Source organism: Nomascus leucogenys, chromosome 2 (genome assembly GCF_006542625.1).
Source record: "Nomascus leucogenys isolate Asia chromosome 2, Asia_NLE_v1, whole genome shotgun sequence".
NCBI lineage: Eukaryota > Metazoa > Chordata > Mammalia > Primates > Hylobatidae > Nomascus > Nomascus leucogenys.
In genome coordinates, this window is record NC_044382.1 from 155317384 (window position 1) to 155343709 (window position 26326).

The window sequence follows — 26326 nt, forward strand, 5'->3', positions numbered from 1 at the left end:
CCGCCCCCAGCTTTGGGGACTGCTCTCCCCTGGGGCTTCCCGAGGCGGGTGTGTCGGGTCCATACTTGGAGACTTGCGTGTCTCTCCAGGTCTTCATTCTGCCCTCAGCCTTGTTTGCTGGTTTGACTGGGCATAGGGTTCAGGGCTAGAAGTCGCTTCTCTATCATTTTCTGGTCTTCAGATTTGCTGGTGCCGCAGCCGTGCTGAATCCTGGCACTTGGTGACCCCCCCCCCTTTTTTTTTTTTCGAGACAGAGTCTTGCTCTGTCGCCAGGCTGGAGTGCAGTGGCACGATCTCGGCTCACTGCAACCTCCGCCTCCCAGGTTCAAGCAGTTCTCCTGCTTCAGCCTCCCGAGAGTAGCTGGGACTACAGGCGTGCGCCACCACGCCTGGCTAATTTTTGTATTTTTAGTAGAGATGGGTTTCACCGTGTTGGCCGGGATGGTCTTGATCTCCTGACCTCGTGATCTCCCCTGTTCGTCCTCCCAAAGTGCTGGAATTACAGGTGTGAGCCAATGTGCCCAGCCGTGACTTTTTAACGTACAAGGGTCTCCTCTGTCCCCAGACCCCTGAGCCCAGGTTGAGGAGCCACCAGGTGAGGACTGAGCCAAGGTCAGGGAGCCGCCGGGTGAGCGCTGAGCGCAGGTCGCGGAGCTGGGTCTCAGGCCATCACTGGGACTCCCTCTGCCTTCAAGAAGCCTCTTCCACCCTTGGCCCACAGAGGAGACCTGGATGGTACTGGAGTCCAGGTGCAGAAGCCTCCAGTGCCCACGGGCACCTGAGCTTCCAGCACCTTCCCTCCTGCTGGGCGGTGGCCTGTGCCTGTCTGCAGTGGAGGCCGCCTGCCCCGCTGCCCCTCTGAGCCTCAGTCTGTCCTCCCTGCAGCCACCTCCCCTGGCCAGGTGCCCAGGGGCAACTGGTGTAGCCTTTCATGTAACTTGATTTCCAGCTGCCTCTCTGTACACACACACGGGGGCACCTGTTCCAGGCTTGGAGGCTGGGGACTCGGGGGCAGAGGGCAGAGGTCTCAAGGGCAGAGATCTCAGGGTAGCGGCTTGGGCAGGGGCCTTGGGCAGGGCCTTGGGCTTCCCTTGGCACTTTCCTCAAGGACCAGGGCCAAGCTTCACATTCTGTTGCTAGCGTCAGTGCCATTTGGGAGCAAGTCCGACAGGCTGGGTCTGGGCCTCTCTTCACCTTGTTTCCTGGGATCGGGCTTTGGGTGCTAGTGTCACTCCAGATCCAGGCTCGGGAACCAGATCTGCACAGCATAACAGGTGCTGTTCTTATCTTGCATGTGGGTCAGGACACCCCCCGGCCAGGAGTGCTTCCTCCGAGGCCACAGACAAGGTCTCGCTGGGGGACTGGGGACCGCAGCGCCTCACTCTACCCACACTCCAGAGAATTTGAATCTGAGCATTGGAAGATTTATTTTCAATTACAGTGGAAGGCAGAGACATGAAATAGCACCAAATTCAAAAGCAGCTCATAAATCCAGGTAATAGGAGTTTATTGATTGCTGCGTTGTATCTGTCAGAACAAAACTCCTTTAATGCACACATCAGGGCAAGGAGATACACAGCCCATTGACAGCCGACTCCGATTCCATAATCGATGCATTTTGATAAATAGGTTGTTATAAAAAGTAAAGGTTATTTAACTTGTTTGACGTGCATTTCACAATGATCGCGAGTTGCCCTGGAGCGCTCTGAACCTTCTGAGTCGCCCTCGGTGCCGCAGGACCTCCTCCCGCGGTGTCTGACCCGCTCTTGCTTGGCTGAGACTTTGTTTAAACCCTGGCTCCAATGCCCCTGAGCCCTTGATAGCAGCGTCCCAGCCTGGAAGAGCAAAACCAGCCACTCTTCCCCTTGGCAAAGGCACAGCAAGGCGGGTGAGACGAACGCTGAGTAGTCCAGGAATGGGCAGGGAGATGTGAACCCTCGGAGCTGAGGCTGCTGTGTGCTGAGAAGCTAGAACAAAGCCTGACACGTTCCAAGGGGCAAGCTCAGGGCTGGGAGGGAAGCAGCGGGGCGGCCCCTTTGGGTGGAGGTGCCCAGGCCTTGCAGACAAGACTCTGGCCAGAGGAGGTGGACCATGGCAGAGGGGCCGTGTGTGTGCAGCAGGAGGGACCCTGAAGGGCCCCGGCCTAGAGGGGGCCTTTGCGAGGAAGATGCCAGGAACGTCCAGGCCAAGGCGTCCAGGCAAAGGCATCCTGGCAAAGGCATCCTGGGACTCGGGCTTTCCTCTGTGGGCAGTGGGAAGTCTCTCCCTACACCTGGAAGTAGCTTCAGGCAGCAGTGAGGATGGGGATTCTGACACTGGAGTGGGGAGCCGGCCCTGTGGTGCTGGCTGGGCCGAGAGCAGCACCACCCTTTGATGCCCGGGGTGGGAAGGACAGACGACTGCCACCATCCACTGAGGGCCCCTGCACACCACACACGTGCTCTGAGCACTGAGGGTCCCTGCACGCCACGCACGGGTTCTGGGCACAGAAGCACCTCTCAGAATCGTCCCCGAGACAGGCATCCGTCACAGAGACAGGTCTCAGTCCTGCACTGATTGGCTTCGTCCAGTGCTGCTGGGGGAGTCTCAGACACAGCCTTTTTCCGACAGGTGTAGCTGCCACTTTCTCCAGCACAGAAGCCTGGGGCCCTGAGGATGGCACCATGCTCCGCGCCGACCCCTACAGTTCTTCCCTCCACATGGCTCAGTGGAAACCATGCGAGCAGCACAGCAGGCAGGCTGGGACCTGTGACGACCCTGGGGTTGGAGGCCAGGCAGGGCTATCACTGAGAAGCCGGGATTTGGGGCCTGGGGCCCAGGGAATGGACGACTCCCCAAGCTGCCCGCAGCAGTCCTTCCTGAGCACTGGCGCCAGGAGAAGCATCTCTGGGCAGGGGCAGCCAGGCCCAGGAAGGGAGAGACCCCTGATCAAGGCCTACAGCAGGGTCTCCGGGAATGACCATGCCAGAAACAGCCCAGAGCCAGAGAGGATGGGCAGATACTCAGTGTCACCACTCCTGGGAGATCTCAGCACCAGGGCTTTGACCCCTGGGGATACACACCCACACGTGCTGAGACATAGCCACACCTGCTGAGATATAACACATCTGCAGAGACACAGCCACACCTGCAGAGAGACACCCACACCTGCACACACACCCACACCTGCACACACACCCACACCTGCAGACACAGCCACACCTGCACACACACCCACACCTGCAGAGAGACACCCACACCTGCACACACACCCACACCTGCACACACACCCACACCTGCACACACACCCACACCTGCACACACACCCACACCTGCAGAGAGACACCCACACCTGCAGAGACACACCCACACCTGCAGACACACCCACACCTGCAGACACACCCACACCTGCAGAGAGACACCCACACCTGCACACACACCCACACCTGCACACACACCCACACCTGCAGAGAGACACCCACACCTGCACACACACCCACACCTGCAGAGACACACCCACACCTGCAGACACAGCCACACCTGCACACACACCCACACCTGCAGAGAGACACCCACACCTGCACACACACCCACACCTGCACACACACCCACACCTGCACACACACCCACACCTGCACACACACCCACACCTGCAGAGAGACACCCACACCTGCAGAGACACACCCACACCTGCAGACACACCCACACCTGCAGACACACCCACACCTAAAGAGACGTGGGGGGTCTCGCAGTGGGTGGAGAGGTTGGGTCTTGCATCTAATCAGCCATTGATGGGCCTTTCCTCTGTTTGTAGCACTCATTCCTTGTATTCATAAACTAAGTTCATGTTAATTTGTTCTTTAACAAGTTATTGCATGATGATAATCCATTGCCAACGTTGGCGTGGCTCACCATGTGATGAGCCCACTCAGAGGCCTGGTGCTACTGGAGATTGGGAAGAAAATTGCTCCATAAACCAAAAAGCAAATTTTTAAAACTTATAAAAAACATTCACAAGAAGTTAGAAACAACACACAGGAGCTCCTTGTGCCACCCCCCAGGTTCTCCCAGCATCAGCCGGGTGCGTAATGGTGGTACATGCTCAGTGCCGGCGTAGCTTTGGTGCAGCCTCAGCCCCGTGAGCAGCTGTGGTGGATGTTTGGAGCCAGGACACAGGCAGCTCAAGAGGGTGCCAGGGACTCGTCAGCCTTGGGTGCGGGCAGTGATGGCCTCTCCGGCAGGACCAGAGCAGGGCAGCGGCTCCGTGCTGTGCTGGGTCTCTGGGTGGTGCAGGCTAGGGTGGAGCCAGACCAGAAGCTGTGTGGTGGGCCCTGAGCGCCTGGCAGCCTCCCTGGCGTCAGCAGCTGTGGCATCTGTGGGGCAGGTGCAGCCTGGACCGGGCGGCTCGGTGCGATTAAGAGATGCTGTTGGAAAACTGGTGGCTGTCTGGTCCAGAGGGGACACACAAGCCAGGCTGCACAGCAGGAGCAGGAGCCATGGCGGGTCCCACGGGACTTGGGACAGGCTGTGTCCACCCCCGCCCACAGCCCAACCTGCACACCCCCTTCCAGCCTCCCAGTCAGACTACTCCAGGGCTACTGTGAGACCACTGTCCTGGCGGGGAGCCTCTGGCTTTTCTGCTTCCCATCAGCACAGAGTTCCAGAGCTCCATAAATAAGCCTGGAGCCCACCTGCGCACACCCATCCGTCTTGTTTAATAGACTGAGGAGCACGCCATGGGTCTCAAGGAGTGGGGAGGTGATGGATGGGGCCTTTCTGTGTCCAACAGCGTGATGTATAATGAAGTATTTATGATTTATTCCAGCTAATAACCCATGTGGAGTGCGGGGTGTGTGGAAGCAGACAGCTGAGGCCTCCGCACTGCCCTCAGACGCCCTGCATGCTCCCACGGCCGCGGGCACACACGTGTGCATGCACATGCTCACAGTCACGCATACCATGCCCTCCCAGCTGCACACACGCTCGCAGGCACACGCACCATGGGCCCCTGCGTCATGAGACAGCTTCGGGCTGGGAGTACAGGCTCTGAGGCTGCAGCCCGCTCTTCCGGACTCCCCACCCTCAGTGGCTGGTGGTGTCTGTGTTGAGCTACTCGAGAAAGAAAACGGGGGAAGCTCAGTTCCCACAGGAGGCCTCCAGGAACTGCACGGGAGAGGAGCAAGGGCCATGTCGTGGCTTTGCCTTAGGAAGGAAAATGTGGGGCAGCCCCAGCCATTGTTCTTGGACCAGCATGGTCAGGTGTGGAGGACATAAGATGGGCACCAGCAGGAGGTTCTGGGCACCCAGGAAAGGCCCTGTCCTCCTCAGCCACCAGCCCCTCCCTGTGGCCTCTGCGTGGGCCTTGGCACCTCTCCCATCCAGAGGGGCTGGGCAGTCACTGCTGGACCCCATCGTGGTGGGATGTTGAGCCCCTCTATTCTGCCGTCCCGGGGTGCCGTCTGGGGATCCTTGCAGCAGTAGCAGCACAGCCAGGAGGCCCAGCACACCCTGGCACCCATCCTGAGAGAGGATAAAGCATCAGACCCTGTGCTTGTTGCTTAGAAAAGGCCACGCATCCCACCCATGACCAGTGGTTATCAATCACTGACAGAAACAGGGCCTGAGCTGGCTTACTAATGCAGGGTGTCTGCAGACCACGGGCCCAGCAGGGCTCCTGGCACCTCCTGGTCCTGGCAGGCTTTGGACCCACTGCTGACCTGCCCCTGGAGGAAGTGCATACAGCTGAGCATGGGGAAGGGACCCCACAGGAAGGGCAGACCCCACATCATGGGCACAGTCCCACCTTGGGACACACGTCGTGACCACCAGGAACATGGGCTTACCTGGCATAGCTGCTTCTGCGTTGGGGTTGCCACATGGTAGTAACCAGAGTCCCCTTTCCTCAGGGGACACCGTGGTGTTTAAGGACGGCCAGTTAACCAGAGCCCACTTTCCTCAGGGGACACCGTGGTGTTTAAGGACGGCCAGTACTGGATCCGAGGCCGGACCTCAGTGGACATCATCAAGACCGGAGGCTACAAGGTCAGCGCCCTGGAGGTGGAGTGGCATCTGCTGGCCCACCCCAGCATCACAGGTGCGTGGCCGGACTTGCACCAGGGAGGCCAGGTTAGACGGGTGCTGCCTTCCATGTTTGAGTTTTAGACGATCGCAGATGAGGTGACACCGTCCTAGCTGCCTTCAGGGGTCTCTGTGATGCTCACCTCTGCTCCCTGCCCTGGCCAGGGCACATGGGGCTAGTGGGGATGCAGCCTACTCGGTGTTGGAGCCACTGACCCCGTGCCCACCAGAGCTCCCAGGCCTGGCTGGGCGCAGCTCCCGTCTGCATGATGCCCCTGCAGGAGGGTGGCAGGGAGAGTGCAGAGAGCCAAGGGGCGGGCAGGCAGAGCCCCTGTGAGTGCCCAGCCCCCAGATCCACCGTGGGGAGCCCGTCCTCACTCCCCTCCCCACAGGCCCAGCCGGCACCAGGACGGGTGATTGGAGTGGGGCCTCTCCAAGGACGGGCTCCAGGGCTGCGGCTAGACTGCGCCCTTCCTGCGCGTCCGGGCACTCTTCGGCCTGTAAGGGTCACTGAGGCGTTCCCATGTCCTCAAACTGTTCTTCTGTCCACAGACGTGGCTGTGATTGGAGTTCCGGATATGACATGGGGCCAGCGGGTCACTGCTGTGGTGACCCTCCGAGAAGGACACTCACTGTCCCACAGGGAGCTCAAAGAGTGGGCCAGGTAGGGCTGGGTGGGGCGGGCAGGGGGCACTCATGGGGTCTTGGGGGTCCAGGGGTGAGGGCCACCCTAGGTATTGGCATCGTCCGTCTTAGAGGTGGAAGTGAGGGATCAAGAAAGACCAGCAGTGAGTGTCCTTAGAGACCTGAAGGCCGCACATAGCAGGCAGAGACGAGGGCAGGGGGCAGGAGCCGTGCTCAGATTTGACTTGGTGGCAACATCCCAAGGGGGCAGAAACTCACATTCCTGGGACAGGGCCCTGTGTGGCCTGTGGTGGGTTCCGTCCTGGTCCCAGGAGAGATCCCGAATGAGCCAGGCCAAGACCATGCAGGAGGTGCATGGAACTGAGATCCAGGGCTGACACCAGCTGGCCGCACGCTCTGGGCCCTTCCCGGCCAGGCCATGGGCAGCCTGTCCACCTGCCGCCCCAAAGCCAGCGCTGGGCCCCAGCCAAACAGCAAGGCCCATCCATTCTCCACCGGCACCTGCACGGCCTCTCCCTCTTCTGCCCTGGGGGTGGGTCCTCAAGGCACCTCACACACCTCCAGTCAGTTCCACGGAGACCCCAGCACCATCACCATCCCCTCACTCATTTCACTTTCCCCTCCATGCCCAGGGCAGGGCCCGTTCCTCAACAGCGGCCACCACCCAGTCCTTAAACTCACCTGCGTTTTTTGTTTTGCCTTTACCTTACCCAGAAACTTTCCCAGAGGACTTTGTCCCACCTGTCTCACCCCCAGTGGTTTCTGATGCATGAGATCCACAGACCCTCCCCCTTTGCCAGCAGTGCTTTTGGTCACACCCAGGGCTGAACCTGAGCTGTGGCCTCGTCAAAGGCCGTCAGGACATAAGGGTATCCCATAGGACTGTCAGGGCAGAGCCAGGCTGAGCTCAGAAAGGAAGCTGTTAGTTTCAGCTACCGTAAATTCTTTTTTTTTTTTTAATTTATGAAGAAACGAGGTATAATTGGCTCATGGTTCCACAGGCTGTACAGGAGGCGTGGCTGGGAAGGCCTCAGGAAACTTACAGTCATGGCAGAAGGCAAAGGGGAAGCAGGCACATCCTACATGGCTGGAGCAGGAGGGAGGAGGGAGGGTCCACAGAGTGAGTGGGAGAGGAGGGAGGGGTCACAGAGTGAGCAAGGGGGGGAGGGGCCACAGAGTGGGGCGGGGGGAGGGAGGAGCCACAGAACGAGCAATGGGGGAGGGAGGGGCCGCAGAGCGAGCGAGCGGGGAGGGAGGACACACAGAGTGGGGGGCAGGGAGGGGTCACAGAGCGATGGGAGAGGGAGGGGCCACACACTCTGAAACACCCAAGTCTTGTGAGAACTCACTATCACGAGAACAGCAAGGGGAAAATCCACCCCTGTGATCCAGTCACCTCCCACCAGGTCGCTCCTCCAACAGGGGGGATCACAATTCAACATGAGATTTGGATGGGGACACAGATCCAAACCATATCATTCCTCCCTGGCCGCTCCCAAATCTTACGTCTTTTTTACATTGCAAAATACAATCCTACCTTCCCAACAGTCCCCCAAGTCTTAACTCATTTCAGCATTAATTCAGAAGTCCACAGTCCAAAGTCTCGTCTGAGACAAGGCAAGTCCTTTTTGCCTATGAGCCTGTAAAATCAAAGACAAGTTACTTCCCAGATACAGTGGGGGTACAGGCATTGGGTAAATACACCAGTGCCAAAAGAGAGGCGCCAGCCAAAACAGAGGGGCTGCAAGCCCCAGGCAGTTCCAAAACCTAGCAAGGCAGTCACTGAATTGTTTTTTTTTTCTTTTTTGTTTTTTGTTTTTTTTTTTTTTGAGATGGGGTCTTGCTCCGATGCCCAGGCTGGAGTGCAGTGGCATGATCTAAGCTTACTATAGCCTCTGTCTGCAAGCACTTCTCCTACCCCAGCCTCCCCAAGTAGCTGGGACTATAGGCATGCACCACCACACCCAGCTAATTTTTGTATTTTTTAGTAGAGGTGATGGGGTTTTGCGATGTTGTCCAGGCTGGTCTTGAACTCCTGACCTCAAGTGATCCACCTGCCTCAGATTCCCAAAATGCTGGAATTACAGGCATGAGCAAGCCCACCCGGCCCAATAAATCTTAAAGCCCCAAAATAATCTCCTAAGACCCATGTCTCACATCCAGGCTACACTGATGCGTGGAGGTGGCTCCCAAGGCCATGGGTATCTCTGCCCCTGTGGCTCTGTAGGGTACAGCCCCCATGCTGCTTTCATAGGCTGCTGTTGTGTGCCTGCGACTTTTCTAGCTGCACCACACAGTGCAAGCTGTCGGTGGGTCATTCTGGGGTCTGGAGAACAGTGGCCCTCTTCTCACAGCTGCAGTAGCCAGGGCCCCAGTGGGGACTCTGTGTGGGGGCTCCAACCCCATCTTTCTCCTCTTCACTGCCCTGGAGCAGTGGCCTGAGCTCTATCTGGAGCCCTTTTAGCCCCGGAGCAACAGGGATGCAGGGGCCAGTGTCCCTCAGGGCAGTGGCCCACAAAACCATTCTTCCCTCCAGGGCCTCCAGGCCTGTGATGGGAGGCGCTTCCATGAAGGTCTGTGACACGCCTGGAGACATTTTCTTCTTTGTCTTGGTGATTAATATTCAGCTCCTCTTTACTTAACGCACATTCTGCAACCAGCTTGAATTCCTCCCCAGAAAATTGTTGTTTTGTTTTGTTTTCTACCATGTGGTCAGGCTGCAAATGTTCTAAACTTCTATGCTCTGCTTCCCTTTTAAATCTAAGTTCAGTTTCAGGTCATCTCTTTGCTCATGCTTAAAAAAAGCGACCTTTGCTCCAGTTCCCAATAAGTTCCTCGTCTCCCTCCGAGTCTACCTCAGCCTGGACTTCATTGTCCATATCACTATTAGCATTTTGGTCACAACAATTTAACAAATCTTTAGGAAGTTCCAAACTTTCCGTCATCTTCCTGTCTTCTTCTGAGCTCTCCAAATCGTTCCAGCCTCTGCTTGTTACTCAGTTCCAAAGCTGCTTCTACGTTTTCAGGTGTCTTAACAGCAATGTCCCACTTCCCTGTACCAATTTTCTGTGTTAGTCCAGTCTTGCATTGCTATAAATGATGCTGGATTTTTCTCAGCCACTTTGCCAACTGGGGACATCCGTGGCTGGTGACGCCCCCAACCCAGGCCTGCCACAGAAAGCACCCACCCACTTGACCCTCTGGGCCATGCTTGGCTTATGCACTGGCTCAGCCCACCTGTGTTATAGCTTATACCTGCATTCATCGGTTCCCAAGTTCTTGTCCCCTGTCCAAGAAGAATGAGGTTACACTGACAATTCAAAGGGTGAGGAGAGTGGAGAAGAATTTTATTGAGCGATGAAACAGCTCTCAGTGGAGAGGGGACGCGAGGGTTCTCAACCGCCCAGAGTTGGGTGTCGCTGGGCCCAGGGCTTTTTTGGGCACAGAATGGGGAGGGGCAGGCTGTAGGTAGCATTGGAAAAGGTAACCTTTGGTTGGTTAAAAAGCATTATTCAGAAAGAACCAGTGGGAAAGACTGGGAAAACAGGAATAGAAGTTCTCACTCTGGGCTGCAGGTTTCAGGCTGTTTTTGGCTTGAAGGTGGAATTTCACCAGGGACCCACCCCTGTCTTATCTGGGCATTTGACTGTTTCCTGTTGCTATCATAAGGAACTACCTGAGACGGTAATTTGTAAAGAAAAGAGGTTTAATTGGCTCACAGTTCCACAGGCTATAAGGAAGCATGGCTGGGGAGGCCTCGGGAAACTTACAGTCATGACAGAAGGGGAAGGGGAGGCAGGCATGTCTCACGTGGTGGAGCAGGAGGAAGAGCTCACCTACAGCAAATTACTTAAGACCAAGCTTGTGTCTCTGTTCTGTTCCCTCTCTGGACGCACCTTCCTGCCTCCACCCTTACTTGCCTTCTGAGCACTGAAGATATTTTTGGCTTGTCCCATGTGACTCCACAGACAGCAGAAACCCTTGCTTCATCAGGGCAGCATCCGGGCACCACACATGGCTGGGCTTGCACAACACAGCCGGAGCACTGCCACTCAGCAGCAGCTGCTGCTTTCATTAAACAGTTGCCTTGAGAAGAAAAGATAGGTGTCAAGTGCTGAGAGCTGTGCTAGAGTTTCAGGGTCCGAGTTGGCAGGAACTGAAGTCCCGATGCTCCTCAGACCTTGGCTGTCCTCAGGGCTGCCCTCTGCATGGGGACACCAGGCCACCCCTGCCCAGGGACACCAGGCCGCCTGCTCCTGCTCTGTGCATCTCTCACGTCAGGCTCCTCACCCAGCATCGTTTGGGCTGTGACAGTGGCTGTGAGAAGACCCTGAGACGGGAAGCTGTGTGCAGGGCACTTGAGGGCCCGCTGGGGAGAAGCCCCCTGTGAGGGGCAGGACCGGGCAGGGAAGGCCACCAGCCATGCGGTCACAGCCCAGGTCTCTGCCAGTCCTGCGGGAGCCCTGGAACCAGGCCCTTGCTGTCCAGGCCACTTGCTGTACCTGGCCCACAGCTACCTCCCCTGCACCCCTGAGTCCTGCTTGCTGTGCCCCACTTAGGCTGAGACTGCAGTGCTCGTCCATTCACCGTGAAAGAAAGAACAAGAAGGGAGGCAGGAGGAAGTAATTTAGAGGATTAATCCAAGCATTCCAACTGTCTAATGGGAGTTCCAAAAAGAAGATATCCAGGGAGGAAATTCACAGTCAAATTTCCCCAAACCAAAGGTCATGAGTTTTCAGATTGAAAGAACACCCAACAAAGAGGAGAGAAAACAGCATTCTAAATATCGGAAGGAAGCAAAACCTCGCCTCAGGCCTGCGGGCTGTGACCGGTAGGATGGCGGCACGCAGGGCTGCTGTATCCAGTGAAGTCAGCAGTTCAGACGAAACCGATAACTCCCTTAAAAGACACAAATTACCAAGACGGACACAAACACTGAAACAGACTGAACAGTTCTGAGTTCTCAATTTAAAACTGCAAAGCAAATAACAGGCCCAAAAGGCTTCACTGATAAATTCTCTCAAACATTGAAGGCAAAAAATAAAACCAGACCCAACAAAGTAAGTCTCTGACGAAACAGAGCGGGGAGGAGCCCTTCCTAACTCCCTGTATGGGAGCAGCACTACCCTGAAATCAAAGACAAGAAAACGAGAGGACAGTGTTCCCAATGGGCAGACACGCAAAATCCTTAACAAAACATTAGCAGATTAAATCCAATTAATGCACGAAAAGACAACACGTCATGATCAAGTAGCATTTAAGCCAGGAATAGAGGGTTACTTTCATACTCAAAAATCAGTCTGTGTAATTCACCATTTTTTTTTTTTTTTTAGATGGAGTGTTGCTCTGTCACCCGGGCTAGAGTGCAGTGGCCCGATCTCCGCTAACTGCAACCTCCACCTCCCGGGTTCAAGCGATTCTCCTGCCTCAGCCTCCTGAGTAGCTGGGATTACAGGTGCCCACCACCATGCACAGCTAATTTTTGTATTTTTATTAGAGACGGGGTTTCACCGTGTTGGCCAAGCTGGTCTCGAACTCCTGACCTTAAGTGATCCACCCGCCTGGGCCTCCCAAAGTCTTGGGATTACAAGCGTGAGCCACTGGTAATTCACCATATTTACAGAATGAAGAAGAAAAATCGTATCATTTCAATAGATACAGAAAAAGCATTTGCAAATGCCGAAAGCGTTTTATATCAAGCACTCTTAGCAAACTGGGAGAAGAAGGAAAATCCTTGAACCTAGTGAGGGAGTCTCTAAAAAGCCACCAGATGACGTCCGGCTCGATGGGGAGCTGCTGGGCGTTTTCCTCCTGTGACCAGGAGGGGGCGCCGGCCCTCACCACTGCTACCCAGTCTCATTCACACAGAGTTTGTCCACTGGTAGAAGCCGAGACGTTGGTTCCACGTGGGGGTTGGGAGTGGGTCAGGCAGGCAGACGGGCTTCTGGGAACCCGGCCATGTTCCCTTTCAGTCTGGGCGCTACTTAGAGTGGGGGGCAGTTGCTTCAGTAAAACTTCAGATTCCCACACAGGCCGGGTGCTGTTCCCACACCTTTAATCCCAGCACTTTGGGAGGCCGAGGCGGGCAGATCACCTGATGTCAGGAGTTGGAGCCCATCCTGGCCAACATGGTGAAACCCCGTCTCTATTAAAAATACAAAAATTAGCCAGGCATGGTGGTGGGCACCTGTAGTCCCAGCTACTCGGGAGGCTGAGGCAGGAGAATCACTTGAACCCGGGAGGCGGAGGTGCAGTGAGCTGAGATTGCACCACTGCACTCCAGCCTGGGTGACAGGGCAAGACTCTGCCTCAAAAGAAAAAAGTTCTACACATCCCTCACCACACTGTACACAGGACAGCGGGGTGTAAATTACACCCCATTTAAATGCCTGTAATCGTTTTATATAACTATACAATATATACGTGCCAAAATAAATTTGATAGGAACATTGCAGCAGGGTATGGTGATGCATGCCTGTAGCATGTCGGGGGGCATCCTTTGAGCCCAGGAAGTCGAGGCTTCAGTGAGCCATGACTGCACCACTGCGCTCCGGCCCAGGCATCAGTGAGATCCTGTCCCAGAAAGAAAAGAGAAACAAAGAAAAATGCAATTTGGAAATGTGGAGGTTGAGGTTGACAGCAACACCAAGGTCGAAGCCAGTTGCCCCTGGAGAGCGGGAGACTGGGCTGGGCCAACTCCCACCTCTGCCGCGAGAGGCCTACAGGCAGGGGCAGGTGGGCAGGGAGCCTGTGCTGGGTCTCTGGCTGTGTCTGGACGGCAGGCGACACTTCCTCCACAAAAAGCATCAAGAAATCACGCCACTTGATTTCTGGACTTTTCCACGGAACAGTAACCTGAACAATAGCCATCAAGTTCATTTCTGACCCTGCTCAGTGCAGCCTGGACGCCCTGAACCAGCCCCTCCTGCGCCTGGGCCACAGCCGCTGCCTTCAGGGCATCACTGGTGGGCGGCGGCCACACAACCATCTCCCCTTTGGGAGGTTAATCTCATTTCTTTCCTCCGTTCCTTTCCTTCTTTCTTTAACGGTGAATGGAGGAGCACCGAGCACCACCGCAGTCTCAGCTTCAGATCCCAGTGCCTCGTCCCTGCCCACTGCCCTCGGCTCCACCCACCTGCATCGGCTCCGCCCACTGCCCTGGCACCACCCACCGAGTTCTGGCCCATGAGGAAGGGGGACCCTGAGTGGAGGTGTCAAACCTTAGGGGCCGTCCCTGCTGTGCAGGGCTCTGTGTGGCTCTGTGAGGCCTCTTGCCACACAGGCTTGTGTCTGCAGGACTGTGTGGCATTTACTCCCATCTCAAATACCCCATGCAGGGCAGGCTGCCCCTGCCCCACCTGCCCACCCACTCCCCAGCCCCTTCCACATGCCTCCTCTGGAAGGGGAACGGGCCACAGAGTGACATGGGGCGTTCCAGCTCCAGTGCAGGGTCTTGGACGGCCTGGCCTGGTGTGAGGGCCCCTCTGCCCTGCAGGGTGCTCTGTGCAGGCCTATCCTCAGGTGTGCCATCACCCAAGGCCTGCACGCACCATGGCTTCTGTGGTACCAGTGATAACAGCATGACGGGCACCTCCTGCAGTCACCACCCTTGCGCTGCTAGGGCAGAGACAGCTGTGGTCGCCCAGTACACCTGCCTGGCCTCAGGATGGCCGAGGCGCCTGGCCAGGCTGCAGGGTCCCGGGGGCACCTGATCTCCTGCCGCTGGGCAGTGTCGGGGCAATGCGCCTCAGGCTGTGCTTGTCTCTGCAGAGATGTCCTGGCCCCGTACGCAGTGCCCTCGGAGCTGGTGCTGGTGGAGGAGATTCCGCGGAACCAGATGGGCAAGCTTGACAAGAAGGCGCTCATCAGGCACTTCCTCCCCGCGTGACCCAGCAGGCTGGGACCGCGGGTCTGGCGGGGAGCAGCAGACGTCCCCTTCACACTGAGCACCACAGGGCCCCGTCCAAGACCTGGCCTTGAACCTGAACCCCCAAATCAGGTCACGTAGAATCAAGAACTGTTTGGGTGAAATCACCATGTGAGGTCCCCAGCCTTGGGCCAGTTGTTGCAGGTCAAGGAGACCATCCCTGGTGTCACCTCTGCCTGGTCACCGCCGACCTCACCTGTGCAGCGCGATGCAGCCATGCTCTGGTGTTGCCAGCCCCTGGCCCCACGTGCTCAGGCACCTCCCGCCCCACAGTGCCCTGCAGCTGCCAGGCTCTCCAGGGCAGGTTCCGGAGGTGTCCCCCAAAAAAGAAAAGACTCCACTGAGGAAACGAGCCCCTGTCCCACGCCGTCTGCCCGTGCCTGTGCCTCACCCGGAGCCAGTGTCTCCCAGCCCACATAGGAGGTCTGGGCGGCCACCCAGGGGGCCCTCCTGGGAGGAGCTGAGGGTTCACAAGCCTGCCAGAACCAGCCCTGTCCCATAGGTTCCGGGCGTTTCCTGGTGCCACTCTCAGGGGAGAGCAGCTCCCACTGTGGGGACACCTGCCACCCTGCACACTACTGTGTGTCCGTCAGCATGTGTCACAAAGTGTGTGGACAGACAGCCCTAGAGCTGCTCTGCCATGACCCTGCCTCACCCCCCAGTGCAGGGACCTTCCAGGTCATCTCCACACCAGCCCCTCAGCCAGTGAACCCTCCCTCCCATCACCGTCTCTACCCAGACCCCCACGTACCCCATGGCCCCTCATCTCATGTCTGTGGCTCACCAGCTTTTCCCCAGACGCAGCTCCAGAGCCCGCAGGCGTGGCCGATGCAGAAACCTTAGGAACGTGTTGTGAATGTTCGGTGCACCCACGTTGTATTTACTTAGCGGGGTCAATTCAGATGCACAGGGGCCACATGCGGAATCCAGAAGTTTCTGGACAATTTTCAGAATAGGCTGCCTCCTCCCCACAGCCTCTGGGAAGTAACAGTCATAGCCCAGCAGTGTCTGGCCTAAACTTAACCAGAACATTCTGCCCCCTGAATGCACGTCTGAAAGAGTGGCCAGAAACGAGTGTGCTGGGCAGGAGACCAGCCCCATCTGAGGCTCACGTGCCTCATGGACAGTTGAACGTGGCCTGGGGCCCTGCTCACTTAAGCATGTCGCCCACCAAGCTTGTCTGAGGCCACAGAGCAGCGTCCCAGCCATTTTCCAGGATGGGTGGGTGCCCCAGTCCACGGCCCTGCCCCACCCGAACTCCTGCCTCACGGTGTGGCCTTGTGCATCCCCATGGCCTGACCCCAGGAACAGTCAGAGGAAGGGGCCCCGCCGTCCCGCCGGAGGCCTGGACCCAAGGGAATGGCACTCAGAGACTACAGTCCAGACGTTTGTGTGTGGGCCTTGCTAGCAGCTAAGGAAATGCGTTCTGCTGGGAAAAGATCAAATTTAACATAGAAAGATTTTTACTTCATTCCACTAATTTTACATCTGCATCTCTCTCCTTTAATCCTGAAGCTTTTGATTCCTAAGAAGTTTACATGATCATTTGCTTTATCTGATGGTATATATCAATATATCATGCTTTCAAAATAATGAGGGTAACTTTCCGCTGACAATACCACAAACGACAGAAAGCCTGGAGCTCGCTGACCAGAACGTGGTGCTTCACGGCCGTGCGGTTGAATGCCGTGTTCTAAAGTCAGGAGCGACTCTCCAGCCGGTCCCTGTGCCAGGCCGGTCGGCCTTCATGCACACAGCCCGCCAGTGCCCAGCCAGGCCCCTGGTTCCCCTCCGCTCCACCAGCGGAGAACAAGCCCGTCCTGCAGGGAACTCATCCTCTCCTCCGTCTCCGTTAAAGCCCAGTTTATTCCCCGTCTTGGCCTCTGGTGCTGACCTGGCGTCTGGAGACACAGGCCAGGGGGGTGCCGTTTGCGAAGTCACCGTGACTGAGTTCCATGAGGATACCACAGTCCCACATGGCTGGCAGCACCCACCCCGCACACCCTGCCCCTTGCTGGGCGGCCCCACGCCACACAGGTTAGACCCAGGAGCAGGCGCCCTGGGAGCAGGCTGCCACCAGCTGGGTCAGACGCCCCTCTCCATGCCTGGTGCGTTTGACCCCCTGGGGAGGCTGGCTTTAATCTGAAAAGTCACCAGCTCTGAACCCAGCCAGACATGGGGGTGCTGCCAGGAGCTGCTCCCAGGCGGGTGGCCCAGCTTCTCTCAGGCACCAGGGGATGGTGGGACTCCTGGTGACCAGCTGGTCCCCAAAGCTGTGTCACCGTGCCTGCTGCTGCCAGCAAAGTCCCACACACAGCCTGTGGTAGCCGCCGCCCCGTCCTTCCTGCCCCTCCCTCATCAGGGGCCAGGGTGAAACCCCTGCCGCCCTCTGCCTTCCCTCCACCTGCGGCTTCCCTGGCAGGGAGGCCATGGGCCCAGCTCCTGCCTCCTCCATTCGTTCAACAGATAGGGCCTGGGCCAGCAGCCCAGGCATTAGGCTGGCAGGTCCACTGAGGCCTAGACAGGCCAGGCCTGAGGCAACTCAGCAGTGCCAAGCTGGGCCCATGTTCCCACCCAACAGCGGCCCTTGGGGCTGCCTTCCTCCCAGGTGTCCAGGCCCAACACACAAGGCCTGAGCCTGCTGTGCCTCAGTTTCCCTACTCTGTGAACTGCGGCTGCTGCTCTCTCGGGGCCCTTCCAGCCCTGACCAAGGAGTGGTGGCTTTGTTCCCTCGGGAGTCCTGTCCACGGGGACTGGCCACACACCACACAATGCCGTCCCACCTGGACTCTGTCCCGGTGGCACCAGGGTCGGGAACAGGGGTCTCGGGACTCACGCAGCACCAGACACAGCATGGAGCGAGGCAGTGGGCGGTGTGGCAAGCGCTGTGGGCACCACTGACCTGGAGGAGCCATGGCTCCCGGACCTTCGTGTCAAAGCTTCTGGCCTCCTTTGCTGGGAAGCTGAGAGGAGGTCCTGGTGCAGAACAACAGCTTGTTGCCGGCCATGGTGAGAAGGTGGTGAGTGCGCCGGCCACTGAGTTAACCATCAGTAACAGGAGATGTGTGCAGACAGGTGTGGACCACAGGTATGTATGTCACACACACACCTGCATATGTCACATGTATGTATCACACACCCGCATACACCACAGGTATGTATGTCACACACCTGCATATGTCACGTGTATGTTTGTCTCACATGCCTGCGTATATCATGTATGTCTCACATGTCTGCATATATCACGTGTCTCACACATGCCTGCATACACCACATGTATGTCACACCTGCATATATCACTTGTATGTTTGTCTTACATGCCTGCATATATCACTTGTATGTCTCACACGTCTGCATATATCACATGTATGTGTCTCACACCTGCATATATCACATGTATGTGTCTCACACGCCTGCATATATCACATGTATGTGTTTCACACACGCCTGCATACACCACAGGTATGTGTGTCTCACACTGCCTGCATACACATATATGCCTCACACGCCTGCAGATATCACATGTATATCTCACACATATGCCTACATACACATGTATGTCACACGTTTGCATGTATCACATGTATACATCTCACACGCCTGCATATATCACATGTATGTGTGTCACACCTGCATACACCATAGGTATGTGTCTCACACATGCCTGCATATATCACATGTATGTATGTGTCACACACACAGCTGCATACATACATGCACATGGACACCTGTGTGCACACCAGTCCCTCCCTCCCCCATCATCATCAGGCTCAGCCAGGCCTGTGGTCACTTCTTCCCCGAAGCAGCTGCACTGGGGCCCCAGCTCCCCCCACACTGTGCGTCTGATCAGATTGGGACTCGCTCAGGTGGCTCTCATCACAAGGTCCTTGTGCACTGTTGTGGCCGCTCTTAGTGGCCCTTGTAGAGCCTTCCTGAGCCAGAGCAGACTCCCACTCCCCCCAGACCCCTCCTTCCTGGCCTCAGAGCAGGTCAGTGTAGCCGCTTTCCTGCCTGGAAGAGTAAAGTGGACCCTGTGTGAAAACACTGACGATGTGTCGAATGAGCAGCTCACCAAATTGATCAATACGAATGATCACGCCCCACGTGCATCTCCTCAGCAGCCACAAGAGAGACGAGGTCACTGGAGGATAAACATCCGTGACTGCGCCTCATGATCCATCACGCACGATGGCCACAGCTTCCCCAGCCAGCTGCCGGCACAGCCATGAGCACGGCTCAGGAGCGCACTCTTATCTCGGGATGGATGACCACGGTAGCAGTGTGGGGCCCATCTGCCTCTCTAAGCAGGAAGCCTGCAGGTCTCCACAGGTGGGTGCATGGAAGGGGTGGGTCCTGGGTCCAACAGGCACCCCCTGAGCACCAGCCCCTCTGAGGGTGGGCGGAGGGCGCTGCCGCAGGTCCCCACACACCCAGCGCACACTGACCCACACACTGGAGGCTCTGCCGGTTCTGACACCACTTGAGGTGCCTTCCCAGGGTTCTCAAAAGCCACTGAAGGCAGCGCACTCAGCCTGCTTTGCACATGAGCAGGTGAGGCAAGTGAGTTGAGGGCGAGGGTGTGAATCAGGGGCTGGGGGCCAAAGCCCAAGGTCGTCCCCTCTGGCTGACAAGCTCAGGCTGACACGGGGAGCCACCAGGCTGGACTGGGTGCAGCTTACGGGCATGGTGTGTGCTGTGGGCATCGGGCCGCGGCTCCTCCATGCAGCACTGACACTGCTGTCTGCAGATCGCACCTGATCAGGAGGGAATGGTCCAGGCAGGTGGGCAAGGCCACGGCTTGGCCAGGTAAGGTTGGGAGGGCCCAGGATGGACGTGCATTGAGCCAGGCAGGAGGTCTGGAGAGGCGAAGGGATGGGGAGGGAGCGCCATGCAGAGGCCGCTCGGTCCTCAGGAGCTGAGCCTCACCCTGCGAGTCTCAAGAAGGGTGTCCCCTGGCCTTAGCCGGCAGCCAGGGCCAGCACGTGGTCAATGGCAGCGGGTCTCAGAGGTGGCCTGGTTCGCAGTCTTGCTGGATGGAGATCCCCAGCTCCTAGGGCAAGGGCAGTGGGGGCAGGGCCGCCCCTGTCAGCTGTTAGGAACTGAGCTGAGAAGGCTGCGAGCCGCCGAGTCGCCCTAACAACAGGGTGGTCCTGCGGGCAGTACTGAGCCCACCCTGCTGGGCACCCCACAGCCCCTGTGGCTCTCCAGCTGCCACTGAAGCCCGATGCCCCATGAGGAGGCTCCCACCTGTGGGTGGCAGAATGACGGCCCGAAGACCCCCACTTCCTCACCCTAAAACCCCCCGCTTCCTCTCCCTAAGACCCCCCCGCTTCCTCTCCCTGGGACCTGTGAGTTCACACAGCAGCGGGGACCTGCAACTGTGGACGGCCCATCAACTCCCTCAACAGGGAGGCTCCCCTGGGTGACCCATGAGGGCACAGGGTACCACCGTCCTGCTGAGTGGAAGAGGGAGGCCGTGGCACAGGCAGGCGTGAGGGGGGCTGGCCCGCCACTGCTGGCTTCGTGAGTGCCCCCAGCCAAGGAAAGGCCTCCCGACGCCAGAAGAGGCAGAAAAGGGATTCTCCCAGGAGCCTCCAGAAGGAACCTTGGTTGGTGTTGGTGGAATCGGATGTGACAGGACACACGGGCGACCTGTCTTGGGTCACGCCGGTTCCCGGTCCCCGCACCAGCCCACCCTGGGTGGGAACCTAAGAGGAAGGGAGGCGCCATCGCGGGGCTCTCCCGGAAACCGGCCCCAGGTGCCTCGGTCCCTGCGTCAGTGCGGGGTCTCGGTGGCCGCCCTGTTGGCTCCGGGCACTCCCTCCGCCTTCCTGCCACGCGGCTGCTCCTTCCTGGGCTGGGCTGAGGCACCCTCCATGCCCACCCGTCATACCTGGCAAGAGCTGGGGGCGTGAAGCCAGGCCCAGGTGGGCTGCGGCGGCATCCAGGTGGAAGGACGTGGGGGACTCGGAGGCAGAGGGGTCTCCAGGGCACGGCAGGGCTGGTTCCCTGGGACCATCTGCTGTGTCCAGGAGCCCGGTGCTGCCACTGGCCTTGCCTCAAGGCTCAGCTCTGCCCTTCATCCCCTCAGCACCTCCCTGTACCTTCCTTCCATGGGTCCTAAGCTGTGGCAAGTCCTTAAGTTGGGACGGCAGGCGCCAGCCCTGCCAACAGGTCACTCAGCGGCTCAGCGCCCATGTCCTCGTCGGTGACATAGGAAAATGGTGCAGTCGTGCAAGGGCATGAGAGGGTCCCGTGGAAGGCACGTTCCAGAAGCTTCTGTCCCATAGAAGGCAAGTTCCAGAAGTTTCCGTCCCATGGAAGGCAGGTTCCAGAAGGTTCCTGGACCAGCTCCCGGTGCAGGCTGCAGGCTCAGCAGAGGGGTCCTCTTCTTGCCCGCAGTCCCTGACCAGGGTGGGCACAGGACCCCAGGCTCTGCCAGCCAGGCCCTGACTGTCCTGGGCCAGCCACTGCCCCCATTCTGCATCCGCCCCTGTGCCATGCGACCTCTCTGGTGGCGACCATCCCAGCTTCATTCCCCTGTGGGCCCTGCTCCAGTCTCCCTGGGACACGTGGGCACGTGTGTGAGTGCGCATCGGTGAGCGTGCGTGCAGCGTGTCACATACACATACAAACACGTGGGCGCCCTGCACACCCGTGCGTCACAGAGAAGTGAGACGGACTCACATGTGGTGGCCCTAGTCACACCCTCAGTCCTAAATCACAAGCCGGTGCCCACCCAGGCAGCCCGTCGTCCTCAGCTCGCAGGGCACGCCCCCCACTGACAGTCTGACAAGACACTCACAACCATTCAGTTACTCTAGCCATGGAGTCATCAGTCTCCTTCACTACCGCCTGCTGGCCCTCCCCTGCCACGTAGCGAAGCCCATTAAGACAGCAGCAATGCCAGCAGCACGTGGCACCTTTAATGCATCACCTGTGTGCCCATATCCACACCCCATGGGGAAGAGCCACGTCTTAGCTAGAAAAAAGACGACACCCCACACCAGCTGAATGGGCTGCACGCACACACACCCCCACATGCGCACATACACACATATGCTGACAGGTGTGCACATATGCACAAGTGCACACACAAATACGCACGCACAGCACACACACAGACACATAAGTGTCCATAAACAACACAGATCTGGCCTCAGAGCCACCCTCCAGGTGCGGCCGCCCCGGGCCCCAACGTGTGGTGACAGCCACAGCAGGATCAGGGCAGCCTCAAGGGCCCTTCGGGAGCAGGCAGAGCTGGCCCCAGGCTGAGCTTGGGGAGATGGGCCCAGGCCCAGGCCCCGGAGCCACGCTTTCTAATCGGTAGGCAGAGTCCACGCAGCCCCTCCCAGTCTGCACAGAAGCCCACGTGTCCACCTCCCCCTTCTGCTGTCCCCAGGATGGTGAAATCTGCTAATGTGGATTAAGAACATTTTTTAAAGGCCGGGCGCGGTGGCTCACGCCTGTAATCCCAGCACTCTGGGAGGCCGAGGCGGGCGGATCACGAGGTCAGGAGATCGAGACCATCCTGGCTAACACAGTGAAGCCCCGTCTCTACTAAAAATACAAAAAAATTAGCCGGGCGACGTGGCGAGCGCCTGTAGTCCCAGCTACTCCGGAGGCTGAGGCAGGAGAATGGCGGGAACCCCCGGGGGGCGGAGCCTGCAGTGAGCCGAGACCGCGCCACTGCACTCCAGCCTGGGCGGCAGAACGAGACTCTGTCTCAAAAAAAAAAAAAAAAAAAAAAGAGGTGGAGGAGTAGAGTCTTCTCTAAACTCCCCCAGGGAAAAGGTGACTCCCTTTCCCGGACTGCTAAGTAGCGGGTGTTGTTCCGTGAAACTGAGGCTACCGCTAGACCACGGTCCGCCTGGCAGCAGGTGTCTTCCCAGACGCTGGCGTCACCGCTAGACAAAGGAGCCCTTCTGGTGGCCCTATCCGGGTATAACAGAAGGCTCGCACTCTTGTCTTCTGGTCACACCTCACTATGTCCCCTCAGCTCCTATCTCTGTATGGCCTGGTTTTTCCTAGGTTATGATTATAGAGCGAGGATTATTATAATATTGGAATAAAGAGCAATTGCTACAAACTAACGATTAATGATATTCATATACAATCATATCTAAGATCTATATCTGGTGTAACTATTCTTGTTTTATATTTTATTATACTGGAACAGCTCGTGTCCTCGGTCTCTTGCCTCGGCGCCTGGGTGGCTTGCCGCCCACACCCAGCCAGTGGATGTTCCCCGTCCAAGAGCAAAGCTGCAGTCGGCTGCAGGTGCAGCCTCTTTTGCACAGTGGAAGAATTTCTCCAGAAGATATTCCTGCGAGTGGAATCACTGGATCGTAGGCCCAGATGTCTTCCACTTACTTGATTTTGCCTGACGCCTTCCAAGGAGGCTGTGCACTGTGGGTGTGAGACGCCCCATCTCACCAACTGGCCAACATCCCAATGGGAGATGTTGAGTTTTCACCACAGTGCTGAGTGTGACGTGGAATCTTTTTATTTTAACTTGCATTTCCCTGATTACGAGTTAGGTGGAACATCTAGAATATGTTTCTGGGCCATTTGATTTTCCTGCAAGTCACCTGTTCCAGTTATTTGCCCATTTCCTATTGGGCTGGTCAATATTTTTTGGGATTATGCGTTGGTTACGTGGCTGGTCTTTGGCTTGCCTTTGACTTCATTTGTTCTATTGAAGCATGTGCAGAATTGTTAAATTTTAATGTATTCAAATGCATTAATCTCTTCTTTCTTTTTTTTTTTTTTTGTTTTTTGTTTTTTTAGACGGAGTCTCGCTCTGTTGCCCAGGCTGGAGTACAGTGACACAATCTCGGCTCACTGCAACCTCTGCCTCCCCACTTCAAGCAATCCTCCTGCCTCAGCTTCCTGAGAAGCTGGGACCACAGGCATGTGCCACCATGCCCAGCTAATTTTCTTTAAAAAGTGTTGTGGTGATGGAGCCTGGGCTCAAGCCATCCTCCCACCTCAGCCTGCCAAGTAGCTGGGACCACAGACATGTGTCACCGCCACGCCCAGGTAGCCTTTAACATTTTTAAATGCTATAAGATCTGCAGGGGTTTTTTTTCCAAGCAAGTTTATAGCTTTTCACCCCACAGATCCCCCAAGGCCACGACAGGCAGTGACCTCCTCGGGGCACCCACAGAGTCCTCCCCGCCATCTTGGAGGGCTTGTCCGGTTTCAGTTTTGTTTGTTTACTAGGCTTTGTTTTACAGTCACTAGTTAAATTTACTAACATTTTTCAACTTCTTGTCTCAAGGGACTTCATTTTAATAAACAATATTTTTTTCTTTTCTTTCTTTCTTTCCTTTCTTTTTTTTGAGATGGAGTTTTGTTCTTGTTGCCCAAGCTGGAGTGCAGTGGCACGATCTCGGCTCACCACAACCTCTGCCCCCCAGGTTTAAGCGATTCTCTTGCCTCAGCCTCCCGAGTAACTGGGATTACAGGCGCCCGCCACCATGCCCAGCTAATTTTTTGTATTTTTTTAGTAGAGACAGGGTTTCACCATGTTGGTCAGGCTGGTCTCAAACTCCCGACCTCAGGTGATCTGCCTGCCTTGGCCTCCCAAAGTGCTGGGGTTACAGGCGTGAGCCACCGCGCCCGGCCAACAGTATCTTTTAGTTGTTGTCTTAGTCAGTGTCTGTGTGTGTATGATGAGCTCTCCCAGCGTTTGTGTTATGCAAAGTCTCTACTTGGCTGAGGCGGGTGGATTACCTGACATCAGGAGTTCGAGACCAGCCTGGCCAACATGGCAAAACCCCGTCTCTACTAAAAATTCGAAAAAAAATTAGCCGGGCATGGTAGTGGGCACCTGTAATCCCAGCTACTCAGGAGGCTATGGCAGGAGAATCCAGGAGGCAGAGGTTGTGGTGAGCTGAGATCATACCACTGCACTCCAGCCTGGGCAACAGAGCAAGACTTTGTCTCAAAAAAAGAAAAGGGACAGGAGCCGGCCCCAGGACAGGTGTGCATCTGGCCCAACATTCAGAGAGAGAACCAGGATGAGGCCAGAAGAGCGAGGGCCTCTGCAGGGAACGAGGAGGCCAGAAGCCGCTCTCAGGGAGCCTGGCTCTGTGTTCAGGCCCAGCCTCTCGGACAGCCCGGTGTGCTCAGCAGGGCCTCCTGCCTGACGCCAACATGCTGGACATTGCCCAGCTGCTCCTGGACTTGTGGCCGCTGCCCAGGCTCGAGTCCTGCCCGGGGTGTGGCTGCTCAGCCTGGAATCCTGGCCCTGGGGAAGGCTCCGGATCTGTCCGATGGTTTTTGAACCGTCCTGGGTGCAGGCCTCCTTCTGGGCCTCCCCTGGTCCAAGTCCACTCTGTCTGGAGAAAGAGGATAACAGGAATGGCTGGGCCCTGGAGCCCTGATCCCCATGTAGTTTCCCCAGGATGGCCCAGCCTTTCTTCCCAGCCCTGATGGCCGCAGAGCCCTGCCTGCGGACCAGGCCTGGAGGGGTCACTGGAGGGGTCGCTGAACAGCACCTCTCCCACCAGCAGCTGGAGACGGAGATGAAATGCGGGGAGACCGGCGGCCTCAGCTAAATTGATTCTATTACAGCTACTGGTTTAATCTGAATGGTCATTACTGTGATTTATACGGCTGCTTGGGATTCTTTGCTCCCGAATTTGTCTCCCGTCCACTTGATATTGATTGAAAGACGATGGAGGAGGTGGGGAGGGGCGGGGCTGCCTGGGCTGACTCAGGGACCCGTAACCCCTTCCTCTCTGCCCCGACTGCAGGGGTGCCAAGCACAGCTGTGCTGGGAAGAGCAGGAGGCAGCGGAGAGGACCTGGTGCCCTCTGTGTCCAGGACACGCCCCCTGGCCTCTGCCCTCCCTCCCACCCAGCTCTAGCCCAGAAATGCCTGCCACCAGGCGGCCCATCCTTCCAGAAGCTTCTAGCAGATGGGACCATCCTCTCCCAGCCCTGGCCTTGGCTGGTCCCCCGAAAGGGCAGGGTGTAGAATGACCCAGGGCAATGCTGGGCTCTTCCGATGACGAGGCCGGAAGCTCAAAGGGCCTCTCTGAGAACTGGGGGCCTTACCCCAAGTTTCTTCATGTCCAGGAATCAGAACTGAGAGCTGCCAGCTCCTGAGGCAGCCCTGCCCTCCACAGGTGCCAATCAACACCCAAGAGACGCGATGGTGTGAACAGTAAGATAGTGGTCAGGAGCCAGCCACCCCGGCCTCCTCCAGTCTGGACACCACCCAGCTCCAAGAGCCAGGTTGGGTGGCCAGGGGGCCGCTGCTGCCCCATGGCACAAGCCACCTTCGGGGACACGGGATGAGGCAGAGACCTGGAGTGCAGGCCAGAGTCCCTTTAACTCCCATTCCTACCCCGTGCCCTTCTCCCTGCCCAGTAGCTCCTGTCCTAGCAAAGGGCCACACCCCCACCCGCCCTCCCTGGGCAGCCGGCAGCTCTCACTGCCCTCTCCTGGGTGGTCAGTGCCTGTGGCTGATGGGGAGGACGGGTTTTGGGGGGCCTGCCCTGTGCTCCCCATGCCCACCCCACCACGGGCCCAGCAAGCTCAGGAGCCCCCCATCACAAGACCTTCCTTCCAGGGCCCCAGGGCACGCGGAGCCCCTCCTCCCCTCTGCAGCCCCTTCCTGCTCCCTCTTCCCCCCTCCTCCTCCCTCCCTGCTGTCAGTGTTGGGTTATGGGGATTAAGGACAGAG

At 57.3% G+C, this 26326-nt stretch overlaps 1 protein-coding gene across 5 annotated transcripts in view; it reads left to right on the top strand.

The window, feature by feature from the left end:
• ACSF3 (acyl-CoA synthetase family member 3) overlaps positions 1-16098 on the top strand; it is a 67975-nt gene extending 51877 nt beyond the window's left edge. For 2 of the 5 annotated variants that reach the window (XM_030820428.1, XM_030820433.1), the window contains exons 8-10: positions 5939-6073; positions 6610-6721; positions 14473-14979. In XM_030820428.1, the coding sequence (XP_030676288.1) occupies positions 5939-6073; positions 6610-6721; positions 14473-14590 (365 nt within the window). In that variant the 3' untranslated portion in view covers positions 14591-14979. Of the gene's footprint in view, positions 1-2610; positions 2678-5885; positions 6074-6609; positions 6722-14472 lie in introns of those variants that run through there. The other 3 variants (XR_004031993.1, XM_030820419.1, XR_004031994.1) reach the window with 3 other exon arrangements.
• Positions 16099-26326: the final 10228 nt, after the last annotated feature.